The sequence below is a fragment of the Nerophis lumbriciformis genome, linkage group LG17, assembly GCF_033978685.3.
Source record: "Nerophis lumbriciformis linkage group LG17, RoL_Nlum_v2.1, whole genome shotgun sequence".
Classification (NCBI taxonomy): Eukaryota; Metazoa; Chordata; class Actinopteri; order Syngnathiformes; family Syngnathidae; genus Nerophis; species Nerophis lumbriciformis.
In genome coordinates this window covers 6,907,765-6,934,027 of record NC_084564.2, presented here as the reverse complement: position 1 = coordinate 6,934,027, position 26,263 = coordinate 6,907,765, and the positions used below count along the sequence as shown (strand labels likewise).

Genomic DNA, 26,263 nt, shown 5'->3' with positions numbered 1-26,263 from the left:
CAGAGGTCAAACGATTACTATAGGTCTTTACCAGGTTTGCACACACAGTAGCTGGTATTTTGGCCCATTCCTCCATGCAGATCTTCTCGAGAGCAGTGATGTTTTGGGGCTGTCGCCGAGCAACACGGACTTTCAACTCCCTCCACAGATTTTCTATGGGGTTGAGGTCTGGAGACTGGCTAGGCCACTCCAGGACTTTCAAATGCTTCTTACGGAGCCACTCCTTCGTTGCCCGGGCGGTGTGTTTGGGATCATTGTCATACTCGAAGACCCAGCCACGTTTCATCTTCAAAGCTCTCACTGATGGAAGGAGGTTTTGGCTCAAAATCTCACGATACATGGCCCCATTCATTCTTTCCTTAACACAGATCAGTCGGCCTGTCCCCTTAGCAGAAAAACAGCCCCAAAGCATGATGTTTCCACCCCCATGCTTCACAGTAGGTATGGTGTTCTTGGGATCCAACTCAGTATTCTTCTTCCTCCAAACACGACGAGTTGAGTTTATACCAAAAAGTTATATTTTGGTTTCATCTGACCACATGACATTCTCCCAATCCTCTGTTGGATCATCCATGTGCTCTCTGGCAAACTTCAGACGGGCCTGGACATGCACTGGCTTAAGCAGGGGGACACGTCTGGCACTGCAGGATTTGATTCCCTGTCGGCGTAGTGTGTTACTGATGGTAACCTTTGTTACTTTGGTCCCAGCTCTCTGCAGGTCATTCACCAGGTGCCCCCGTGTGGTTCTGGGATTTTTGCTCACCGTTCTCATGATCATTTTGACCCCACGGGATGAGATCTTGCGTGGAGCCCCAGATCGAGGGAGATTATCAGTGGTCTTGTATGTCTTCCATTTTCTGATAATTGCTCCCACAGTTGATTTTTTCACACCAAGCTGCTTGCCTATTGTAGATTCACTCTTCACAGTCTGGTGCAGGTCTACAATTATTTTCCTAGTGTCTTTTGACAGCTCTTTGGTCTTGGCCATAGTGGAGTTTGGAGTCTGACTGTTTGAGGCTGTGGACAGGTGTCTTTTATACAGATAACGAGTTCAAACAGGTGCCATTAAAACAGGTAACAAGTGGAGGACAGAAGAGCTTCTTAAAGAAGAAGTTACAGGTCTGTGAGAGCCAGAGATCTTCCTTGTTTGAAGTGACCAAATACTTATTTTCCACCATGATTTACAAATAAATTCTTTAAAATTCCTACAATGTGAATTCCTGGATTTTTTTTTCACATTCTGTCTCTCACAGTTGAAGTGTACCTATGATGAAAATTACAGACCTCTGACATCATTTTAAGTGGGAGAACTTGCACAATCGGTGGCTGACTAAATACTTTTTTTTGCCCCACTGTAAATTAATTTTAAACTTCTCAAATATCGACAGTAACTTTTATTTTTAAACATTTTCCAATCATCGGAAATCAATCATCCAATGAGAAAATGTAAGAAATGGACTTTAGTGCATCAAAAGCATGATAATAACAAACTTCCACACCTGTGTCTCTCAGCCAATCGCTGATCTCCTTTTATTAATCACAGCTGCTCCTCTCAGCATCACCTCTGCGCATGCGCAGTGGGCGCCGTTAGACGCTAAGGTGCCGGCAAAGTGTGTGAAGTGAGAAGCAGAGACGCCAAAGTTTGGGGCTAACTTTTTCCAGAGCAGCGTTTTATTTCTGCTGATGACGAGGAGGACCCACTGTCAGGTAGAAGTTGTCAGGAGGAACACGATGGGACTTCCCACGCTGGAGTTCAGCGACGCTTTCTTCGACGGCCCGCACTTCCGGGAGAGACTCTTGTGTCACGAGGTGGAACTGAAGAGAACCAACAAGTTCATCAAGGAGCTGATTAAAGATGGAAGTATCCTCATTAACGTGCTGGGGAGTGAGTACACCACCGAACTCATCTTGTATATACTTCTTAGTCACACACAGTGTAGTACTACATTAAAGATGGAAGTATCCTCATTAACGTGCTGGGGAGTGAGTCACACGCGAGGCTGACCATATTGTGAAATCCCCAAAAAGAGGACACATATATGAACATTTGCCAAGGATACTCCAACTTGCTTTATAAATAATATATTTATTTAAATAAAGCATTTTTTTCTCCTCTGTTGACAGCAGTGTTGGCGCTAGGAATTTTCAAAATGGGGTCCCAGGGACCCCATCAAGTCATAAAAATGGGGTCCCACAGTCAACTTTTTTGTAAGCGTTTGGGAAAAAAATGATAAACGTATGCATTATCCTGTTATATCTAACATTCTATATTGTGTTTTGGAAAAAGGTTGTCATAAACCAGCATACCTGCCAACTACTCCGGTTTTCCCGTAATTCGTACGGTTTTCATCAACCTATTCCGGGTTACGGTTGCAGTGATAAAAAATAAGGTTTTTCATTAATTAAAAAAAAAAAAAGGGTGAAAACTACGCGAATTGCACCTTGTGCAGACAAGATTTTTCGATCGGACACGGAGGAATTCGTTATGTAAAAGACCACGTTGGGACAAAAAAACACAAGTCTAATGCCGTTGCTAGCGATACAAGTGGAAAACTTTCAACGTTTTTCGTCGCCCAAACAGATTCTTTGGATGTGATAAATGCCGAAGTTTTATTTACGGAGGCAATAATTGAGCATGGATTTCCAATCGCACTGGCTGATCACATGGGACAGTTAAATGTTTGTAATGCAACCTTTAAAAATCATTACGCGGTGATCGCGGTCCCAAAAATAAACTTTTCTTGCATGATAATGTCCAGAAAAATTCGCTTTATATTACTATAGAGTCCTTTTAACGAATGAGTTTGATGGTTTATCACAAACCTTAAATGAAAGAAGTCCTTTTGTTCTCCTGCACCATGCATGCGCTTTGACCTTGCTTCGTGTTTGGTGCGCAATCCTGTCGGCTGTATTTCACAGCACGACCTACTGTTAAAAGTGTTTATACTATTTATGCTTTCAAGTCCAAGTTGAAGAAATCTTGTTAAATGTTGACAGCATAACTACCAAAATACAGAAGTATGTCCTTAATATTTTTGCAGTGCTATTTCTGTTGAAAAGTTCAAATGATTACATTAGAGATGTGATGTGCCACTTTTCAAGTGTCTGATGGCTTAAATTAATTTTCATTAATTTTTCATATTTTGAATTCTTTTGAAAGGCTTACAAAAAAACTACATTTGAATTGTAATTCCATGCTATTGACAGGACTATTAATTTTAATGAAGTTAGCTTACCATGTTTACAGTATGATAATTGTGATAGAAATGTGAATTTTAGGCACAGAATATTTTTTACAATTGAACAAGGCAGTAGATTATACAAGCTTGGACAGAAAGTTAATAATGACACCAATTTTTTTTTTTTATGGAATTGTTTAGTACTGTTTTACCATTTGTTTACTGTAAAAAGTGTTTATACTGTTTATACTTTCAATTAACAAATTGAAGTCTTGTGAAAGGTTGACAGGATAACTGGCATTAAGTGTCAAAATAATTTCAAACTATTGAAGTTAGCTTACAGAATAAACATGCCAATCAACCCATATGATTTTTGCTGTAATATTTTTGTTTTGAAAAGTCACTGTGACTGATAGAAAAGTGATGGTTTTAGCAACATTTTAACCTGTCTGAATGCTAATAATCATTTTGCGTCGGGGGGCGAAGCCCTGAACCCTCCACCAGGACTTTGTCCTGGACCTACCGGGGCCTGCGGCCCTTGGACCCTGGCTACTAGGTTTTTCTGATTTCAAAAGTTGGCAGGTATGAACCAGGGGTAGGGAACCTATGGCTCTCGAGTCAGATGTGGCTCTTTTGATGACTGCATCTGGCTCTCAGATAAATCTTAGCTGACATTGCTTAACACCAGGGGTGCTCATTACGTCGATCGCGAGCTACCGGTCGATCGTGGAGGGTGTGTCGTTCGATCACCAGCCAGGCATTAAAAAAATAGTCCTAAAAATGAGCGATCATAAATCTTCACTATGAAGTCACTTTCGTCACTTGATTGACATTCACGGCACCCGAGGGTCTTCTGAGATGACGCTGACTGCTGCCAGCTCATTAAAATTACCGACAGGAAGGCGAGAAACACTTTATTTCAACAGACTCTGGCGCCTTACCTGTCGTCAAAACTCCAAAGACCGACTGCACAGTTGCACAATAAAAGCAGCTGCTTCATCCTGCCTGCGCTAACAAAATAAGAGTCTCAGAAAGCTGGCGTGTACAAGCTAGCAAGCTACGGAGTTTGCCGACAATGTATTTCTTGTAAAGTGTATACAAAGGAGTACGGAAGCTGGACAAATAAGATGCCAAAAACCAACCACTTTCATGTGGTATTGGACAGAAAGGAGGACTTTTTTTCTCCTCCATTCGAAAATGCGGACGTTATCATCACTACTGTCTGATTCCTATCAATGCAAGTCATCAGAATCAGGTAATACACCAACTTATATTCTTGTTTTCATGAAAGAAAGGAATCTATATGTGTTAAACATGTTTGTATTATCTTTAAACAATTTTAACTTATTAACAATATGAACTATATGTGTTAAACATGCTTGTATTATCATTAAACACCTTTAACTTGTTAACAATATTAACTGTGTTAAACATGCTTGCATTATCTTTAAACACCTTTAACTTATTAACAATATTAACTATATGTGTTAAACATGCTTGCATTATCATTAAACACCTTTAACTTGTTAACAATATTAACTGTATGTGTTAAACATGCTTGTATTTTCATTAAACACCTTTAATTTATTAACTATATGTGTTAAACATGCTTGTATTTTCATTATACACCTTTAACTTGTTAATAAAACATATATTTCATAAATAAGTAAATATAAATTATATATATGAATGAGGTAGATCCCCACGACTTGATCAATTGAAAAGTAGCTCGCCTGCAGAAAAAGTGTGAGCACTCCTGCTTAGCACGATAAGTAATGAATAATTCCGCTGGTAATCACAATGTTAAAAATAACGTTCAAAATATAAAACATTCTCATGCATTCCATCCATTTTCTACCGCACCTGTTCAAGAAGTTGCATTAATGGTAAGAAGTATTGTATTTATTATTGCCTAGCTTCAGAATAACAATGTTATTAAAAATAGTAAGAGACTTATTATACTCTAAAAATGTTGGTCTTACTTAAAAATGCACACATTTAGTTGTATTCAGTGTTAAAAAAATATTATATGGCTCTCACGGAAATACATTTTCAAATATTTGACTTTCATGGCTCTCTCAGCCAAAAAGGTTCCCGACCCCTGTCATAAACGTTACTTAATTCATTAAAAAATACAAACCCCGTTTCCATATGAGTTGGGAAATTGTGTTAGATGTAAATATAAACGGAATACACTGATTTGCAAATCATTTCCAACCCGTATTCAATTGAATATGCTACAAAGACAACATATTTGATGTTCAAACTGAAAAACATTTTTTTATTTTTTTTTGGCAAATAATCATTAACTTTAGAATTTGATGCCAGCAACACGTGACAAAGAAGTTGGGAAAGGTGGCAATAAATACTGATAAAGTTGAGGAATGCTCATCAAACACTTATTTGGAACATCCCACAGGTGAACAGGCAAATTGGGAACAGGTGGGTGCCATGATTGGGTATAAAAGTAGATTCCATGAAATGCTCAGTCATTCACAAACAAGGATGGGGTGACGGTCACCACTTTGTCAACAAATGCTTAAGCAAATTGTTGAACAGTTTAAGAAAAACCCTTCTCAACCAGCTATTGCAAGGAATTTAGGGATTTCACCATCTACGGTCTGTAATATCATCAAAGGGTTCAGAGAATCTGGAGAAATCACTGCACGTAAGCAGCTAAGCCCGTGAACTTCGATCCCTCAGGCTGTACTGCATCAACAAGCGACATCAGTGTGTAAAGGATATCACCACATGGGCTCAGGAACAATTCAGAAACCCACTGTCAGTAACTACAGTTGGTCGCTACATCTGTAAGTGCAAGTTAAAACTCTCCTATGCAAGGCGAAAACCGTTTATCAACAACACCCAGAAACGCTGTCTGCTTTGCTGGGCCTGAGCTCATCTAAGATGGACTGATACAAAGTGGAAAAGTGTTCTGTGGTCTGACGAGTCCACATTTCAAATTGTTTTTGGAAACTGTGGATGTTGCGTCCTCTGGACCAAAGAGGAAAAGAAATATCCGAATTGTTCTAGGCGCAAAGTTGAAAAGCCAGCATCCATGAAGGTTTTTTTTGCTGAGTCACTTCAAAGAATCATTGTCCACTGAGGACATACTCCAGATTCCACAAACAGGCTGATAAAATGCACTTCCTGTTGTCCCGTGTGGCCCTGCAGACTTCTACAGATTGGGCCCTAATGAGACAAAATATCTTTGTTGTGCAAACTTGTGACAACAACAAGGAAACAGACTGACCTGGACACAAGACAGTCCAGCAACCTGCCCCCTTTTCTTTGGATGTGTTCCCTGGTTGGTCCAGTTTCAGTCTGGGTGTTCATGGAGAGGTGAGAAGTAAATTATTGATGGTCTTTAACTCTGGGTGCCACAGAGTGTCTCAGTTGGAACATGTCTACAAAACCTTCAGAAAGTCTTTCCTTAAGTTGGAACACGTTTACAAGATCTTCAGTGGGTCTTTCTGTAAGTTGGGACATGTCTACAAGACCTTCAGTGGGTCTTTCTTTAAGTTGGAACATGTCTACAAAACCTTCAGTAGGTCTTTTTGTAAGGTGGAACATGTCTACAAGACCGTCAGTAGGTCTTTCCTTATGTTGGAACATGTCTACAAGACCTTCAGTGGGTCTTTCCTGAAGTTGGAACATGTCTACAAAACCTTCAATGGGTCTTTCTTTAAGTTGGAACATGTCTACAAGACCTTCAGTTGGTCTTTCTGTAAGTTGGAACATGTCTACAAGACCTTCAGTGGGTCTTTCTGTAAGTTGGAACATGTCTACAAGACCTTCAGTGAGTCTTTCTGTAAGTTGGAACATGTCTACAAGACCTTCAGTGGGTCTTTCTGTAAGTTGGAACATGTCTACAAGACCTTCAGTGAGTCTTTCTGTAAGTTGGAACATGTCTACAGGACCTTCACTGGTTCTTTCTGTAAGTTGGAACATGTCTACAGGACCTTCACTGGTTCTTTCTGTAAGTTGGAACATGTCTACAAGACCTTCAGTGGGTCTTTCTGTAAGTTGGAACATGTCTACAAGACCTTCAGTGGATCTTTCTGTAAGTTGGAACATGTCTACAGGACCTTCAGTGGGTCTTTCTGTAAGTTGGAACATGTCTACAAGACCTTCAGTGGGTCTTTCTGTAAGTTGGAACATGTCTACAGGACCTTCACTGGTTCTTTCTGTAAGTTGGAACATGTCTACAAGACCTTCAGTGGGTCTTTCTGTAAGTTGGAACATGTCTACAAGACCTTCAGTGGGTCTTTCTGTAAGTTGGAACATGTCTACAAGACCTTCAGTGGGTCTTTCTGTAAGTTGGAACATGTCTACAAGACCTTCAGTGGGTCTTTCTGTAAGTTGGAACATGTCTACAAGACCTTCAGTGGGTCTTTCTGTAAGTTGGAACATGTCTACAAGACCTTCAGTGGGTCTTTCTGTAAGTTGGAACATGTCTACAAGACCTTCAGTGGGTCTTTCTGTAAGTTGGAACATGTCTACAAGACCTTCAGTGGGTCTTTCTGTAAGTTGGAACATGTCTACAAGACCTTCAGTGGGTCTTTCTGTAAGTTGGAACATGTCTACAAGACCTTCAGTGGGTCTTTCTGTAAATTGGAACATGTCTACAAGACCTCCAGTGGATCTTTCTGTAAGTTGGAACATGTCTACAAGACCTTCAGTGGGTCTTTCTGTAAGTTGGAACATGTCTACAAGACCTCCAGTGGATCTTTCTGTAAGTTGGAACATGTCTACAATACCTTCAGTGGTTCTTTCTGTAAGTTGGAACATGTCTACAATACCTTCAGTGGATCTTTCTGTAAGTTGGAACATGTCTGCAAGACCTTCAGTGGGTCTTTCTGTAAGTTGGAACATGTCTACAAGACCTTCAGTGGGTCTTTCTGTAAGTTGGAACATGTCTACAAGACCTTCAGTGGGTCTTTCCTGAAGTTGGAACATGTCTACAAAACCTTCAGTGGGTCTTTCTTTAAGTTGGAACATGTCTACAAGACCTTCAGTTGGTCTTTCTGTAAGTTGGAACATGTCTACAAGACCTTCAGTGGGTCTTTCTGTAAGTTGGAACATGTCTACAAGACCTTCAGTGAGTCTTTCTGTAAGTTGGAACATGTCTACAAGACCTTCAGTGGGTCTTTCTGTAAGTTGGAACATGTCTACAAGACCTTCAGTGAGTCTTTCTGTAAGTTGGAACATGTCTACAGGACCTTCACTGGTTCTTTCTGTAAGTTGGAACATGTCTACAGGACCTTCACTGGTTCTTTCTGTAAGTTGGAACATGTCTACAAGACCTTCAGTGGGTCTTTCTGTAAGTTGGAACATGTCTACAAGACCTTCAGTGGATCTTTCTGTAAGTTGGAACATGTCTACAGGACCTTCAGTGGGTCTTTCTGTAAGTTGGAACATGTCTACAAGACCTTCAGTGGGTCTTTCTGTAAGTTGGAACATGTCTACAGGACCTTCACTGGTTCTTTCTGTAAGTTGGAACATGTCTACAGGACCTTCAGTGGGTCTTTCTGTAAGTTGGAACATGTCTACAAGACCTTCAGTGGGTCTTTCTGTAAGTTGGAACATGTCTACAGGACCTTCACTGGTTCTTTCTGTAAGTTGGAACATGTCTACAAGACCTTCAGTGGGTCTTTCTGTAAGTTGGAACATGTCTACAAGACCTTCAGTGGGTCTTTCTGTAAGTTGGAACATGTCTACAAGACCTTCAGTGGGTCTTTCTGTAAGTTGGAACATGTCTACAAGACCTTCAGTGGGTCTTTCTGTAAGTTGGAACATGTCTACAAGACCTTCAGTGGGTCTTTCTGTAAGTTGGAACATGTCTACAAGACCTTCAGTGGGTCTTTCTGTAAGTTGGAACATGTCTACAAGACCTTCAGTGGGTCTTTCTGTAAGTTGGAACATGTCTACAAGACCTTCAGTGGGTCTTTCTGTAAGTTGGAACATGTCTACAAGACCTTCAGTGGGTCTTTCTGTAAGTTGGAACATGTCTACAAGACCTTCAGTGGGTCTTTCTGTAAGTTGGAACATGTCTACAAGACCTTCAGTGGGTCTTTCTGTAAATTGGAACATGTCTACAAGACCTCCAGTGGATCTTTCTGTAAGTTGGAACATGTCTACAAGACCTCCAGTGGGTCTTTCTGTAAATTGGAACATGTCTACAAGACCTCCAGTGGATCTTTCTGTAAGTTGGAACATGTCTACAAGACCTTCAGTGGGTCTTTCTGTAAATTGGAACATGTCTACAAGACCTCCAGTGGATCTTTCTGTAAGTTGGAACATGTCTACAAGACCTTCAGTGGGTCTTTCTGTAAGTTGGAACATGAACATGAACTAAAAGCTCCAGGACTTAGAGGTTCCAGTAGTAAATGTTCCAGAACCTAAAGGTCCCAAGAACTAAAAGCTCCAGAACCTAAAGGTGCCAGGAACTAAAATCTCCAAAAACTAAAGGTTCCTGGACCTAAAAGTTCTGGGACCTAAAGGTTTTGGGACCCAAATGTTCCGGGAGCTTGAGGTTCTGGGAACTAAAGTTTCCTCTAGAAGTGTGTGGTTTGTGTGTCCAGCACATTTCACAGTTCAGGTAGTTGATCCAATTGGGGCTGATGACTAATAGTGTGGATTAGTGGTACAGTACACTGACACCATGTACATCAATCAATCAAAGTTTATTTATATAGCTGTAAATCACGAGTGTCTCAAAGGGCTGCACAAGCCACAACGACATTCTCTGCTCACATCCCACATCACGGCAAGAAAAAACTCAACCCAATGAGCTACAATGAGAAACCTTGGAGGGGGCCGCAGATGTGGGGACCCCCTGCCCCCGTATTGTATACTCCTACGGTGTGTAGTGAAGCATGTGTAGCTATTCCTCGTCCTGCAGTGATAATGCTACGTGTAAGAAACTTTACTTTATTTGTCGCCATGGGGGTCAGGATTAGTCATTTAGAAGTATCTAAAACACTTTGGAGGGGTGTTAGCTGCAAGCTAGCTATGTCTTAATCCAGCCCTTGCAGGGCTTCTGTGTTTATGGTTAGTTCTGAAGCCAAAATGTGTACACTCTCCTTCTCCTGTCTCAACACTGTTTCTGCTTGTAAGTGCTATGTGTGTGTGTGTTGACTCACATGTTGCCAACGATGGTTTGTGTGTCATGTCCATATTAAAAAGTACAGGTATTTGTCAAAGGCAGTATATTACATATTTTATTTCATTAGTAGCGTAAAGTCTTGTATGTTGTGAAAGTTCTTGTAAAAGTTTCCTCATCCTTGTTGACTTTGAAGACCAAAAATTCCCACACTGGACTTTTGCAATCCTCTCCTTTCCTCCTGGTTTTTGTTGCCTTGCGATGCTCGGTCGGTGCATCATGCCTGCGAAAGCTAGCAGGCCCGCCTCCATCCACAGAGACAAAGATTGTACAAGACTGACAAGAGGATTCACTCTGTTCTGCTAAGGAACAAAAAGGTTCTGGTGTGCAGATGCTTGTTCCCACTGGAGTGTAAGAAGGTTTTAGAAAGTGGTGGGAAGAGTTTAACGTTGGGACCCCTGCTGTGTGGCCAAGCCAGCATGAGGTGGAAGAGGTCTTACCTGGAAGACAGCTCCCATGATTCATTCCTGCCGATCAAGTCCAGGCGGCACCGTGCACCCCGCTGGTGCACCGAGGGGCGTCTCCCCGTTAAGCGGGGGCGTGCAGGACAGCGCTACCCTCTGAAAATCACCTCGGCTCAAATCAGCAGCGTCTCGCTGACGTGTCGGAGGTTGTTTTGTTTTCCTGCGCAGGCCTGGAACAGAGCGGCTGTGCTACAAAGGAAGTGACTTTTTTTTTGTGTCTGCGTGTAGGAAAACACTGACTATTAAGTGAGGAGAACATCAATTCATGTCTACTTTCTGAATGTGCTTTCTGTCAGGCGCTTTTTGAAACCATTTAATCATTGATTAGCATTGATTGGTTTTCCAGCAATTACAGCATAATGAAGTGCACTACCTCACTCAAAAAGTAAGTAGAGGCACTGTTGATGCAACTACTGCATTTTTTAGACTAAAATCCTTTCATTTTCTCAAATAATCAACAGTGCGCCTTATGACCCGGTGCGCCTAATGTACATATTAATTCTGGTTGTGCGTACAGACTCCCTAGCAATTTTATTTGGTACATGGTGTAATGATAAGTGTGACCAGTAGATGGCAGTCACACATAAGCGATAGGGGCACACACGGCGCTCAAAATGTTTTAGTAGGACTTTGGTGCACCGCGTGATGGATTGTGGGAGCATTACAGCTACCATAGTCAGACATACTGTGCTTCAACACATCGGAGGCAGCCCTGATGGTAAAGCTCGCCCTGAATGCCTCCATCTCCCACAGCTCTTTCCAGGAGATCTTGACAAGAACATGTTGACTGACAGTCTAAAAGGAACATGTCTTTTTTTTATGTGTAAAATATCAAATTGGCAAATTTAATTGCTATCCAAATTTGGAGAGAACATGAGTTTTTGTTCCTCCCAATGGTGCACAGTACGAGATGGGATCAAGTGTCATAAAATTAGAAGCTGCTATTTTAGGAGCTGTGAATGTTCTAATAAGTATTTTATATCTTCTCTGCAAGGCTGCTTTCATGCTCCTCTTCACATGCTTAATGACACCTCCTCACCCTCACCAGCTGCTTCTCATCAAAGTCCCTCTCCTGTCACACCAGATGAAGACAAGCTGACTTCTCCACTTCATTTCTTATTTCCCTGCAGAGTGCAAGCGATTGTGTTTGCTGTCACATTCCACTCTCGCTACGCTTTAGCTCATCCAACCTATGCAAAATGCACATCCATGGAAACTAGTCATGCTGGCTGCTGGTACGGTGGTTAGCATGCCAGCCTCACAGTCTGGAGACCTTAGTTGGAATCTCTGTTGGAATATGTAGAGTTTGCATGTTCTCCCAGGTTTGCTTGGCTTTTCTCTGGATACTCCAACTTCATCGTTTTGTTGTCCACAGGTGTCATTGTCAAGGCTTGATTGTCACCCTCTCTCAGCTGGGATCCTAATAGTCATTTGACCCATTGACCCATCCATATCACTGTTTTTCTTCTGACTACAGCCATAAAACACAAAAGAAATACAAGCAGGAAAAAATAAATTAAAAAAATACAAAAACTACACAAAATACAAATATTACAAATAATTGATTAGATTTTTTTCTGTGAACTCAGGGTGTCAAAAAAAAAAAAAAAAAAAGATTTTTGCATGAATCGTGATTCTTATTTGTAACAATTCTTAATCAATTCAAAGAAATGCATAAAAAAAAAATATATATATATATATATATTCTGTCCTCTCCAGCCAGGCAAATCATATTTTTGATGCAGATAAGAAGATATGCTTAAGACCTTGCAAATGCCAGCAAATGTTGTGGATTGAAAATGAATATGAAGAAAACAAAAGTTATGGCAAATTCCATGGTACCTCATGGAATTGTGACTGTTAATGGAAATGAAATTGATGAAGTTAATGAATACATCTATCTGGGGCAGAGATTTAGCCTGAAAGAAAAGAGTCAAGAACAGGAGATAGGGAGGAGAATCAGATTGGGCTGGTGCCAATATACAGATAAAAGCCAGTAAATTAGAATATTTTGAAAAACTTGATTTATTTCAGTAATTGCATTCAAAAGGTGTAACTTGTACATTATATTTATTCATTGCACACAGACTGATGCATTCAAATGTTTATTTCATTTAATTTTGATGATTTGAAGTGGCAACAAATGAAAATCCAAAATTCTGTGTGTCACAAAATTAGAATATTACTTAAGGCTAATACAAAAAAGGGATTTTTAGAAATGTTGGCCAACTGAAAAGTATGAAAATGAAAAATATGACCATGTACAATACTCAATACTTGGTTGGAGCTCCTTTTGCCTCAATTACTGCGTTAATGCGGCGTGGCATGGAGTCGATGAGTTTCTGGCACTGCTCAAGTGTTATGAGAGCCCAGGTTGCTCTGATAGTGGCCTTCAACTCTTCTTCGTTTTTGGGTCTGGCATTCTGCATCTTCCTTTTCACAATACCCCACAGATTTTCTATGGGGCTAAGGTCAGGGGAGTTGGCGGGCCAATTTAGAACAGAAATACCATGGTCCGTAAACCAGGCACGGGTAGATTTTGCGCTGTGTGCAGGCGCCAAGTCCTATTGGAACTTGAAATCTCCATCTCCATAGAGCAGGTCAGCAGCAGGAAGCATGAAGTGCTCCAAAACTTGCTGGTAGACGGCTGCGTTGACCCTGGATCTCAGGAAACAGAGTGGACCGACACCAGCAGATGACATGGCACCCCAAACCATCACCCAACCATGCAAATTTTGCATTTCCTTTGGAAATCGAGGTCCCAGAGTCTGGAGGAAGACAGGAGAGGCACAGGATCCACGTTGCCTGAAGTCTAGTGTAAAGTTTCCACCATCAGTGATGGTTTGGGGTGCCATGTCATCTGCTGGTGTCGGTCCACTCTGTTTCCTGAGATCCAGGGTCAACGCAGCCGTCTACCAGCAAGTTTTAGAGCACTTCATGCTTCCTGCTGCTGACCTGCTCTATGGAGATGGAGATTTCAAGTTCCAACAGGACTTGGCGCCTGCACACAGCGCAAAATCTACCCGTTTACGGACCATGGTATTTCTGTTCTAAATTGGCCCGCCAACTCCCCTGACCTTAGCCCCATAGAAAATCTGTGGGGTATTGTGAAAAGGAAGATGCAGAATGCCAGACCCAAAAACGCAGAAGAGTTGAAGGCCACTATCAGAGCAACCTGGGCTCTCATAACACCTGAGCAGTGCCAGAAACTCATCGACTCCATGCCACGCCGCATTAACGCAGTAATTGAGGCAAAAGTAGCTCCAACCAAGTATTGAGTATTGTACATGGTCATATTTTTCATTTTCATACTTTTCAGTTGGCCAACATTTCTAAAAATCCCTTTTTTGTATTAGCCTTAAGTAATATTCTAATTTTGTGACACACGGAATTTTGGATTTTCATTTGTTGCCACTTCAAATCATCAAAATTAAATGAAATAAACATTTGAATGCATCAGTCTGTGTGCAATGAATAAATATAATGTACAAGTTACACCTTTTGAATGCAATTACTGAAATAAATCAAGTTTTTCAAAATATTCTAATTTACTGGCTTTTACCTGTAGAAAACTGAGCAACATCATGAGAGGAGAAATACCGTTAAGCCTAAAAAGAAAGGTCTTTAATCAATGTGTGTTACCAACCATGACACATGGAGCTGAAACCTGGGCATTGTCAAATAAAATGGAAAAGAAAATAGCAGCAGCACAACACAACATGGAAAGAAATATGCTCGGAATCACATAAAGACAGAAAAACAAATGATTGGGTGAGAAAACAAACGCAAGTCCAAGACATATGAGAACTATCACATTAAGTAAGTGGAAGTGGGTTGGACATATCAGTAGGAGAACAGATAATAGATGGACTTCCCGAATGACATCATGGAGACCCATGGATGGGAGCAGAAATAGAGGAAGACAAAGAGTGAGATGGTGAGATGAAATAGAGAAATATTGGGGAACAGTGCAGTGGCAGGGAGCAGCAAGAGATCGTTCACTATGGCAGAAACATGCTGAGGCTTTCGTCCAGCAGTGGACTGACAACGGCTGATGATGATGATGAAGTAATACAATGATTTATCAAAACCATTTGTCTATTTTGTGGAGTAATGTAGTTGATCATAAAACTGGCCCCCAATGTCATTAAAAAAGTAATGATTATGAATTGTTTTACATGGATTGTGAATCTAATCGTTACCCCAGAGAATGGAATCAAATCAAAGATTCATAGCCCTACTGAGAACCCATCATTCATTCACGCCACATTCACACATTCATGGTGGATCACCTCAGGACTTTCTGGATCACCTCAGGACTGTTTGGATCACCTCAGTACTGTCTGGTTCATCTCAGTACTGTCTGGTTCATCTCAGTACTGTGTGGATCACCTCCGGACTGTCCGGTTCATCTCAGGACTGTCTGACCAATCATGGAAGACCTGGTCTGATTTAAAGTGCCATCATTGTGCGTACATACCGCAGAAACAACTTCCCAAGAGCAGGGCTTGTTCTTGGATGGCTTGCTGAATCAGAACCTAGTCGGGGAACATGTTTGCAGCACAGGTACCTGACATACAGCCCTCTGAGGGACCTCAGATTGAAAGCCTCCGTGAGGACTCGGCCTTATCCTTGAAAATGTTGCAGAGTGAGTGTCGCTGAGAGCTACGTTTCCAGAAGATGCATTACCTCCACTTCCACGCCCTCCACTTTGTGCAGCTGCAGACTGTAGATCAATAGCTCAACTGAGGGCCTAAATGTGCTCCCAGGCTCTTTATTAATGGATCATCTCTTTGGCATGGACACAGACCTCAGAAACAAACACACACTTGATCTGCTGATGATTGTCATTGTCTCCACCTCCTAACTGACACCATTGTTTCCATCTTGTTTGCTACTTTTGTCTTCTTGACGTTTCCATCTTGCTTGCTACTTTTGGCTTCTTGACGTTTCCATCTTGCTAGCTACTTTTTGTCTTCTTGACGTTTCCATCTTGTTTGCTACTTTTGTCTTCTTGGCGCTTCCATCTTGTTTGCTACTTTTTGTCTTGATGTTTATTTATTCAATGTACTGTAGCTAAGTGTACTTATTGAAGTATGTATTCAGTGTACTGTAGCTAAGTGTACTTGATGTATTCCCCGCCACATCTGTGGTCACCTCCATGGTTTCTCATTGTTCCATTGGGTTGAGTTTTTTCTTCCCCTGATGTGTGATCTGAGTCCAGGAGGTCATTGTGGCTTGTGCAGCCCTTTGAGACACTTGTGATCAAAGGCTATATAAATAAACTTTAAGTGATTGATTGATTGACTTATTGAAGTATGTACTCAGTGATGTCAGTGATGATGAACATGGTGTTCCGTCACAATGCTCCTGCTCTTCTACTCATCTTAAACCTTCACACCATGTTGAGGTGTTCTCCGTCATCTGAAGACTTGAAATAAAAGCTCTCTCACACTGAGACTGCTCCTCTCTGAAGGTCTCACACTGAACTCCTTCATAATCCATAAATGTGATTTTGACTCACTTTGCACAGGTACATATTTAATCAGAGCTTCTGCTCACCAGGTCTTTACGAGCACTGATCAATGGAAAGTTCCACTTGCCTGAGGGATTCTTACCTGTCTACAAAGTTAGACCTGACGTTCCTCACGCTCATACTCTCTTTCTCATGTCCAGGTCTTTCTGCTGCCATCCAGAAGTTCTCCCAGTCCCTGCAGGAGTTCCAGTTTGAGTGCCTGGGTGACGCAGAGACGGATGACGAGGTGAACATTGGTGAGTGTCTGCTGACTTTTGTACACCAATCGGTCTCGATACAGGTCTTGGTTTGACTAAATAGTCCATGAGGGTCTGAGGTTAGATGAAGGTTGTTGCCAAGCAGGAACAACTTCAAACTACAAACAAGAGCCATCTTGTCTCCTTACCTATGGTCCCAGATTGAGGGGACTCAGGGCCTCCTCAGATTAAAAACTGAACCAGGACACTGCCACATGTAAAAACCCCAAAACCAGTGAAGTTGTCACATTGTGTAAATGGTAAATAAAAATTGAATACAATGATTTGCAAATCCTTTTCAACTTATATTCAATTGAATAGACTGCAAAGACAAGATATTTAATGTTCACACTGAGAAACTTTATTTTTTGCAAATATTAACTCATTTGGAATTTGATGCTTGCAACATGTTTAAAAAAAGCTGGCACAAGGGGCAAAAAAAACTGAGAAAGTTGAGGTGAACAGGCTAATTGGGAACAGGTGGGTGCCATGATTGGGTATAAAAGCAGCTTCCATGAAATGCTCAGTCATTCACAAACAAGGATGGGGCGAGGGTCACCACTTTGCCAACAAATGCCTGAGCAAATTGTTTAAAAACAACATTTCTAAACCAGCTATTGCAAGGAATTTAGGGATTTCACCATCTATGCGCCGTGATATCATCAAAAGGTTCAGAGAATCTGGAGAAATCACTGCACGTAAGCCTTGATATTACGGACCTTAGATCCCTCAGGCGGTACTGCATCAAAAAGCGACATCGGTGTGTAAAGAGCTCAGGAACACTTCAGAAAACCACTGTGAGTAACTACAGTTGGTCGCTACATCTGTAAGTGCAAGTTAAAACTGTACTATACTAAGCCATTTATCAACAACACCCAGAAAAATTTGCTGGGCCCAAGCTCATCTAAAATGGACTGATGCAGAGTGGAAAAGTGTTCTGTGGTCTGACGAGTCCACATTTCCAATTGTTTTTGAAAACTGTGGATGTGGTGTCCTCCGGACCAAAGAGGAAAAAAAACATCCGGATTGTTCTAGGCGCAAAGTTCAAAAGCCAGCATCTGTGATAGTACGGGGGTGTATATATTTTGTATAATTGAGGAGTGATTGATTGGCTGAGGACACTTCTGCTAGGAGAGATGAATGATCCTGCACTAGTCCTTCAGCTGCCAATCTTCACTTTTGTTGTGGTCTGCTTATTATGAGACCTTGTCCATGTGTGAGGAGTGAGCACAGCCACCTCATCTTCATGACTATGCAGAGTCCACCACATGACAGGCAGCTTTGCAAGAGACCAATTATTTCTGTGTGTGTGCACCAAGATCCACACACAAGAACCTCAGTCTGCTCTCCTCTTGTGCAATTAACTCTGATACTTCGGATGCTCGTTAAGAACATGCCATTAATTAAGAGTGAATGACACCTAAGATGGTGGTCAGACTTCCTCCAAGGCCAGATAGAGTCCTTGATCCTGTGTCACCCAGGGACACATCAGCTGCCTATTAGAACTGCAAATACATTAGAAGTATTGTTAACAAATATTAACTGATTATTTCTCTTGTAAAACTTAATTTGTCTGTATTTTCTCTGCATAGAAAGTGAGCATCAATACAAACAACATGCACACAACAATAACATCAATGATATTGTCTGACAATAATAGTTACTACATCAGGTATTTACTACATGATGATTTTAAAACAATAACACACATTAAAAAAAAGTTATTAAATCAGGTGTTAACTACATGACACTTTATTGTTGTCATGTTTGTTATTGTTTTAACATCAGTTATTAAATCAGGTGTGTGTATTTACTACATGATGTTAAAACAATAACACACATCACAACAATAGTTATTTCAATCAGGTATTTACTACATGATGATGTTAAAACAATAACACACATCACAGCAACAGTTATTAAATCAGGTATTTACTACATGATGTTAAAACAATAACAAACATCACAACAATAGTTATTAAATCAGGTGTGGGTATTTACTACATGATGATGTTAAAACAATAACAAACAATGTGGAAGAAGCCATGTCAGTCATAACGTGAGAAGACTGGCTTTAATGTAGGAGGAAGTTGAAAAGAAGTTACGGCATGGAACATAAGCAGAAACGGCACTTTCAAAACAAAAAGTTTCACAATGAGTCTCCACAAAAACACATTTTACTACTCAGTGGCCTAGTGGTTAGAGTGTCCGTCCTGAGATCGGTAGGTTGGGAGTTCAAATCCCGGCCGAGTCATACCAAAGACTATAAAAATGGGACCCATTACCTCCCTGCTTGGCACTCAGCATCAAGGGTTGGAATTGGGGGTTAAATCACCAAAATGATTCCCGGGCGCAGCCACCGCTGCTGCCCACTGCTCCCCTCACCTCCCAGGGGGTGATCAAGGGTGATGGGTCAAATGCAGAGAATAATTTGTGTGTGTGACAATCATTGGTACTTTAACTTTAACTTTAACTTTAGGCCAATCACACATTTTATGTCCACATTTAGCCTGCAGACTTTGACTCTTGTGATTTACATTTGTTTTTATCACGTTATTTGAATAACTTGATGTGATTACCACAATGTATGTTGTTTAACATAGTAAAGATGCCAGCATTAGCTACAGTAGCTACATCCCATCTGTTGTAAGGCAGGTACTATAAAAAACATTACAGTTAGCATCATACGTGCATAAACAAGAGAACCTACAAAATAAAAGCATGTCAACATAAGCTGATCAACTAGCATGCACATTCCACAGTATGGACTACATTGGCTTTAACACTGTTTTGAAGGTTTTTTTTAAAGATTTATTTCATCTAATGCAGGGTTTCCCCTCCGTGTAATTGATTATGGGGGCTCGCCACAGCAAAATAAAAGCCATCACATCTTAGAAATGAGGGTTTCCTACGTAAAAACAAAGTAATATAATGTTTTGTAGCCTCAAGAAGAAGTCGCACAAAGACTGGCGCTCTTTTTAACTTTTATTGCCAATCTTATAACAACATGCTCAATTCCATCACGTGTCTCCTTGCTTTAGCCTCAGACACACGTGTGTGTGTGGGGGGGGCATCATCTAGGTATATAAATCCCATCTTTACAAAGGCAAACATGATGTGAATGATGCAATATTTAGTTCATGTATATTCCTGACACTATCATAGTGTTTTTCTGTTAAATTAAAACAACCATCTAGTCGTCAGTGTGGCCCCTGAGGCCGACGTGAGGCCCCTGGTGTGAATGCAGCCTCCTCTTTGATGCTGACAATACAGTACTTGCATCACCAGAAGGTGAGGTGACCTTCCATCCATCATCTCCTTGACTTCCTGTGCTGACATTCACATTCTCTACCAATCGATGCCACCAAAGGATTGATGCCACAGAAGAATATATTTCTGAAATATAAAACAGTTACATGCCCTTTTCCCTGAAGGTCAGGCCTGTACCCTCTCAATTCTCAATCAAAAGTCTCCAACCTACCATCTTCTCCCCCTCAAAAAGTCCATTGTTGGCAGATACTTGACTAAATGTACACTAGACTGAGTCCTTTGATAAGTCCATGAACCCAACCATAAATAATCATGAACTAAACTAAGTTCACCACATGTTGATGATGGACCCACTAGGTCTGTATGGTAGAGTGACCAGACAGAAGTAATTTCTTAGTCAAAATGCACCTGAAAATCTCTGACCATGAGAAACTAAATCCTCTGGTCTGATGAGACTAAGATTGAAGTCTTTGACGTGAATGTTTGGAGTTAACCAGGCACCGCTAATCACTAGGACAATACAAATCCCTACAGTGGCAGCATCATGGTGTGGGGGTGCTTTTCAGCGGCAGGAACTGGGGGACTAGTCAGGATAGAAGAAAAGATGAATGCAACAATATACAGAGACATTCTGGAGTTTACTTCTATTATTATTATTATTATTATATTACATAATTTACTTCCATTATATTACATCGTTTACTTTTATTATTATTATTATATTACATCGTTTACTTCTATTATTATAATATTACATCGTTCAGCCCTGCGATGAGGTGGCGACTTGTCCAGGGTGTACCCCGCCTTCCGCCTGATTGTAGCTGAGATAGGCTCCAGCGCCCCCCGCGACCCCAAAGGGAATAAGCGGTAGAAAATGGATGGATGGATATTACATCGTTCACTTCCATTATTATTGTTGTATTACATTATTTACTTTTATTATCATTAATTGAATTGAAGTATTTATTTCAAACCTGCACAGTACAACACACTTTTTTTTTTTTTTTTACATTTTGGCAGAGACATTTATGCAAGGCTTGAAAAGGGGTTGTATGAAGCAGATGCTTATAATATCCCAACCCCTCTCACTCATTCCACATTTAACATTTATATTGCATTATTTACTTTTATTATTATTATATTACATTTACTTCCATTATTTTATTACATTGTTTACTTTCATTATTATTATATTTCATTGTTTGCTTCCATTATTATTATATTATTATATTACATCGTTTGCTTCCATTATTATTATTATTATTATTATTATATAATTTACTTCCATTATATTTATTATATTACATTGTTTACTTCCATTATTATTGTATCACATCGTTTATTTTCATTATTATATTACATCGTTTACTTCATTATTATTATATTACATCGTTTACTTCCATTATTATTCTTATTATTATTATTCTTATGTATTATTACATTGTTTGGTCTTAATGTTGACAAAAATATGCATTATTTGTATGTCCAAATATGGTCGTGCTGATCTTCCCCTTCCTCACTCAGACTCCTAGTCCTGCCTTTATGGTCCAATGGTGTCCCTTCAGAGGCTCCACAGGTGCTCTTGACCCCTGAGAGCTTCTATGTGCTTGATAAAGGAGCTTTGATAGAAATCTGCTAACTGGCTACACCAAGAGGCCTGGTCCTGAATGGAGTCCCTGGTCAAGAAGGACTTGCCCGCCCTGCAACGTGTAAAACACGCCACAGATGGCGCCGCCGTGTCTTAACCACGTCAGCTTCTGGTGGCGCAGCATGGTTAAGGAGCTTAGCGAAATAAAGATTTGTGACCATTTATTTGCTGAGTTTCAAGTATTGTTTAGTTTGTCTTCTACTGCTGGTCTGCAGACATCTGCATGACTTTATGGGAGTCTGAAATAACTGCCATGAATATTTGAAAGCCATGTGACCACGCCCCCATCTGATGGTTGATCATATGACACCTTCTCTACTTCCTGTTTCAGCTCAGTCCTTTAAAGAGTTCGCCAAGCTGCTCAACACGCTGGAAGAGGAGCGACAACGCCTGGTGAGCACTTAGCACAATACTCTTTTAGAGTCGTGTGCAAAAGTCTTTTTGTGGGCCGTGATGCAGTCAGTGGTAGAACACATAATACAACAATGTGGACTTCCAACAAAACTTGGAGTCAGGTCAAACAGTCAGTGGTAGAACACATAATACAACAATGTGGACTTCCAACAAACCCTGGAGTCAGGTCAAACAGTCAGTGGTAGAACACATAATACAACAATGTGGACTTCCAACAAACTTTGGAGAAATTCAAGCAGCTACCAAAGAAACCACTTTTGTTAGCCAATTGTGGCCTTATTCCTAAAGGGGTCGTTAGGGTTTTTATTCTTCCTTGTGGTCTGGATTGAATAGAGGTACTCTGCTCATTTTGCCAACATTTTTTTACAAACCATCAAGACCATTTCTGAGTGTCTTTCCAAAACGAATCAATTTGTATTGATATGCAAATGAACTCACCGAGAATATATATATATATATATATATATATATATATATATATAGATATATATATATATATATATATATATTCTCCTAAATGTCTTGACTTATGGGGATCCCAAATCCACAACCACGAGTCAGGCAAGAAATGTGTTTTTGCATTCTCTGACCCTTTGAGAAATACTTTAATGAACAAAGACTTGGGAAAAATACTAGAGTTTGGGTGCCATGGCAGCACAATGATCACATCCATCTAGGTGCACTCTTAGAACTACTTTGTCAGCAGCTTGTTTTTCTACTGCTTTGAATTTGAATGTAAATATATTTTGTTTTAATCCCCCGGATCACGATTCCTTTCTGTCAGTCCAATTTTTGTCTTGTTTTGTTCTTCTCTTTGAAACCAGTGTTTGATTGTTGGGGGATTCTAGGAACACAATGGTCTCCAAATACTTAGTAAGAACTGACTTGGATTGCGTTTGATCTGCCACCAAGCAACAATCAATAGTAAATTAGTCATTGTTGTCAGACAATCATCTTTACAATGGTAGTATAGTACTTCGTACACATGAGAATGGTAGTATAGTACTTAGTACCTATGTAGAATGGTAGTATAGTACTTAGTACCAGAGGTGGGACCAAGTCATCGTTTTGCAAGTCACAAGTAAGTCTCAAGTCTTTGCCCTCAAGTCCGAGTCAAGTCCCGAGTCAAGACAGGCAAGCCCCGAGTCAAGACTGGAAAGTCTCAAGTCAAGTCCTAAGTCCTGCATTTTGAGTTTCGAGTCCTTTCAAGTCCTTTTAACCACAGACTAATATATTAACACAGATTGTGTATGCTTTTCAAACGCTGTATTTATTTATTAAAACAAGTGCATTTTAAATTGCAGGAAAGAAAATTGTGCTGACATTGCACTTTATAATAGCACTATTAACCAGTCATTTTAAACATTAACTCATTCCTTTACAGAACAAACACATTGAAAAATAAAGTGCAAATGTACTTATTTGTACAAAAGTGTTAACATTGAAAAAACATGACATATACGTGAACATAACAAAAAAGTTGTACTTTTTATATGTCAGGGCCCTATGCTGCATTGCATTTGCAAAAGACCAAATTAGCCAAGAGTCTGTCAGTCATTTGTGCACGATGGGGGCGTAGTATGATGCCACCATGGCTGAAAACTCGCTCCACTGGAGCACTGGAGGCAGGCACTGCCAAGACTCTCATGGCCACTCGGAACAGTGAAGGAAGAGTCTTCATGTTCAATGCCCAGAACAAAAGGGGGGAGAGAGTTGTTTTGGGTTGGTGCACTACTTGTAAGTGTATCTTGTGTTTTTTATGTTGATTTAATTAAAAAAAGAAAAGAAAAAAAAAATTATTTCTTGTGCGGCCCGATACCAATCGATCCACGGACCAGTACCGGGCCGCGGCCCGGTGGTTGGGGACCACTGAGGTAAACAACCAACAGTATGTCAGAAAGCTAGCTAAAACGGTACACATATTCATAATATAGTATACATTTTAACTGACCTTTATTTTACTATTTTTGTCTTTTTTTAGGTGGCTAAAATACGCGGTGCTGCTGACCGCCGTCTAACGTTACGTGTGATATATTGACTAACGTAACCCTGCTTAAAAAAAATCACTGAACAAAAAGTATGAATAAGGTAGTGAACTGCAACAGATTCCCGTGTTTGCAATAACGTTATAACGTTAGCAGTGAGTTTACAGCCTCACTGATTTAACTACACAGCAAATAAAAGTCACGTTACTTAGCCAATAAATGTTATCTTACATTCAAAACTTACCGTTCTTTGTGCAACTTCAAATGCCGGACGAAGTTGGAAGTTGTTGCCTATCCATCAGTAATTTTCGAACCGCATGTGTTGCATACTGCAAACCGTTTTGTGTTGACCACCTCGTAATTTTTATACCCAAACAAAATTATTTTAGGTATCATTTTTTGTTCACTGGCGTGTGGTTTGGACATGTCTTCTTCGTTGGTTGTCCTGCAATTTGATTGGATGAATGCTGTGTGATGAAAACAAAGTAGATCTAATTTGATTGGCTGTTGTACTGAGACCACACCAGCTGACACACGCAACGCTGATAGACAAGTACACAATGAAAAATACGGAGCGCTCCCGAATAACTTTTTCATCTTTGGGTTTTGGGGAAAGTAGCAAGTCATGTCAAGTCATGTCAATTCAAAAGGCTCAAGTCCAAGTGAAGTCACAAGTCATTGATGTTAAAGTCTAAGTCGAGTTGCAAGTCTTTTTACATTTTGTCAAGTCGAGTCTAAAGTCATCAAATTCATGACTCGAGTCTGACTTGAGTCCAAGTCATGTGACTCGAGTCCACACCTCTGCTTAGTACACATATAGAATGGTGGTATAGTACTTAGTACACATGTGCAATGGTAGTATAGTACTTAGTACACCTGTGAAATGGTAGTATAGTACTTAGTACACCTGTGAAATGGTAGTATAGTACTTAGTAATCATGTAGATTGGTAGTACTGAACAAAGTAGCCAACATTCTATTTTCAGTCACTTTTCAAGGAATATACTCGTGTGATTTATTGACTTAGCTCTCATTGCTGAAGACCTGGTTCTTGGTGGATGGTGGCAGGGTTAGGGTGGAGGTCTTCTTGTTTTAATGAGGGCATATGTCCACTTGTTTCTTCCCACGCGGGAGCTTGTCTCAGGCTAACCAGTGGTGTCGTTAAAGACCAAGGTTGTGTTCTCTTCTGACAACGTGCTCGTAAAAATTGATTTTTATCGGAGGTTTCCTATCCTTTCTCCTCATATTGTCATATTGTCACTATGTGACATACTTTTACTGGGTAGTACTTCAAATATACATACATACGCCTCTGCTCTCTACCTACTTTTACTGGGTACTACTTCAAATATACATACAGTACATACGCCACTGCTCTCTACCTACTTTTACTAGGTACTACTTAAGATATACATACATACGCCACTGCTCTCTACCTACTTTTACTGGGTAGTACTTCAAATGTACATTCATACGCCACTGCTCTCTACGTACTTTTACTGAGTAGTATTTCAAGTATACATACATACAGTACGCCACTGCTCTCTACGTACTTTCACTGGGTAGTACTTCAATTATACATACATACGCCACTGCTCTCTACCTACTTTTTCTGGGTACTACTTCAAGTATCCTATCATTCATGTACAAGGTACCAAGTAGAGCTGCAGTTTGACCACAGATGTGTGAAGGAGTGAATATTCATGTGTTTCACAGGAGATGACAAAGACTGGCACCTGGACAGGTAACACAAGTAGAACTGTTGACTTGGAGGACAAAAATGGAAGGAAAGTTCAGTCACTGTAGCTTTTTGGACTCACTTTTGATAAGATTTTCCCGTCCTGATTTCAACTCTTCTTGACTTCAAAATCCTAGGATTTGGATTTTATTGTTGGAGAGAATGAAGTAGGAGGTGTCTGGTGTTTGAGGTAACTTTAACTGTCATACAACCACTCTTTGTAGTGAAAGTCTCAAGTTCTAATGAATCTGAAAGGAGAATGTTGTCTATCGTGGTACAACATTTGATAGTGTACAAAAGATTTAATAGTATTCGATACAGTGTAAACTATTTGATAATATTCGATAGTGTAGAAAAGAGTTGATAATATTCAGTATCGTTTACAAAATATTTGATAACATTCGATAGTGTACAGAAGATTTGATATTTGATAGTGTATAAAAGTTATTATTCAATTTAGTGTACAATATATTTGATGACATTCGATAGTGTACAAAAGATTTGATAGTGTATAAAAGAGTTGATAATATTCGATAGTGTACTGAAGATTAGATAATATTCCATAGTGTACAAAAGATTTGATAATATTCAATACAGTGTATAAAAGAGTTGATAATATTCGATATTGT

At 40.1% G+C, this 26,263-nt stretch overlaps 1 protein-coding gene across 1 annotated transcript in view; it reads left to right on the top strand.

Annotated features, from left to right (window-relative positions):
- The first annotated feature begins 1,583 nt into the window (after positions 1-1,583).
- The window catches only part of LOC133614405 (rho GTPase-activating protein 42-like), an 82,783-nt gene continuing 58,103 nt past the window's right edge, over positions 1,584-26,263 (top strand). Inside the window, exons 1-3 of the mRNA XM_061972332.1 lie at positions 1,584-1,885; positions 16,485-16,580; positions 21,830-21,891. Of these exons, the coding sequence (XP_061828316.1) occupies positions 1,684-1,885; positions 16,485-16,580; positions 21,830-21,891 (360 nt within the window). The 5' untranslated portion in view covers positions 1,584-1,683. The remainder of the gene's footprint in view (positions 1,886-16,484; positions 16,581-21,829; positions 21,892-26,263) is intronic.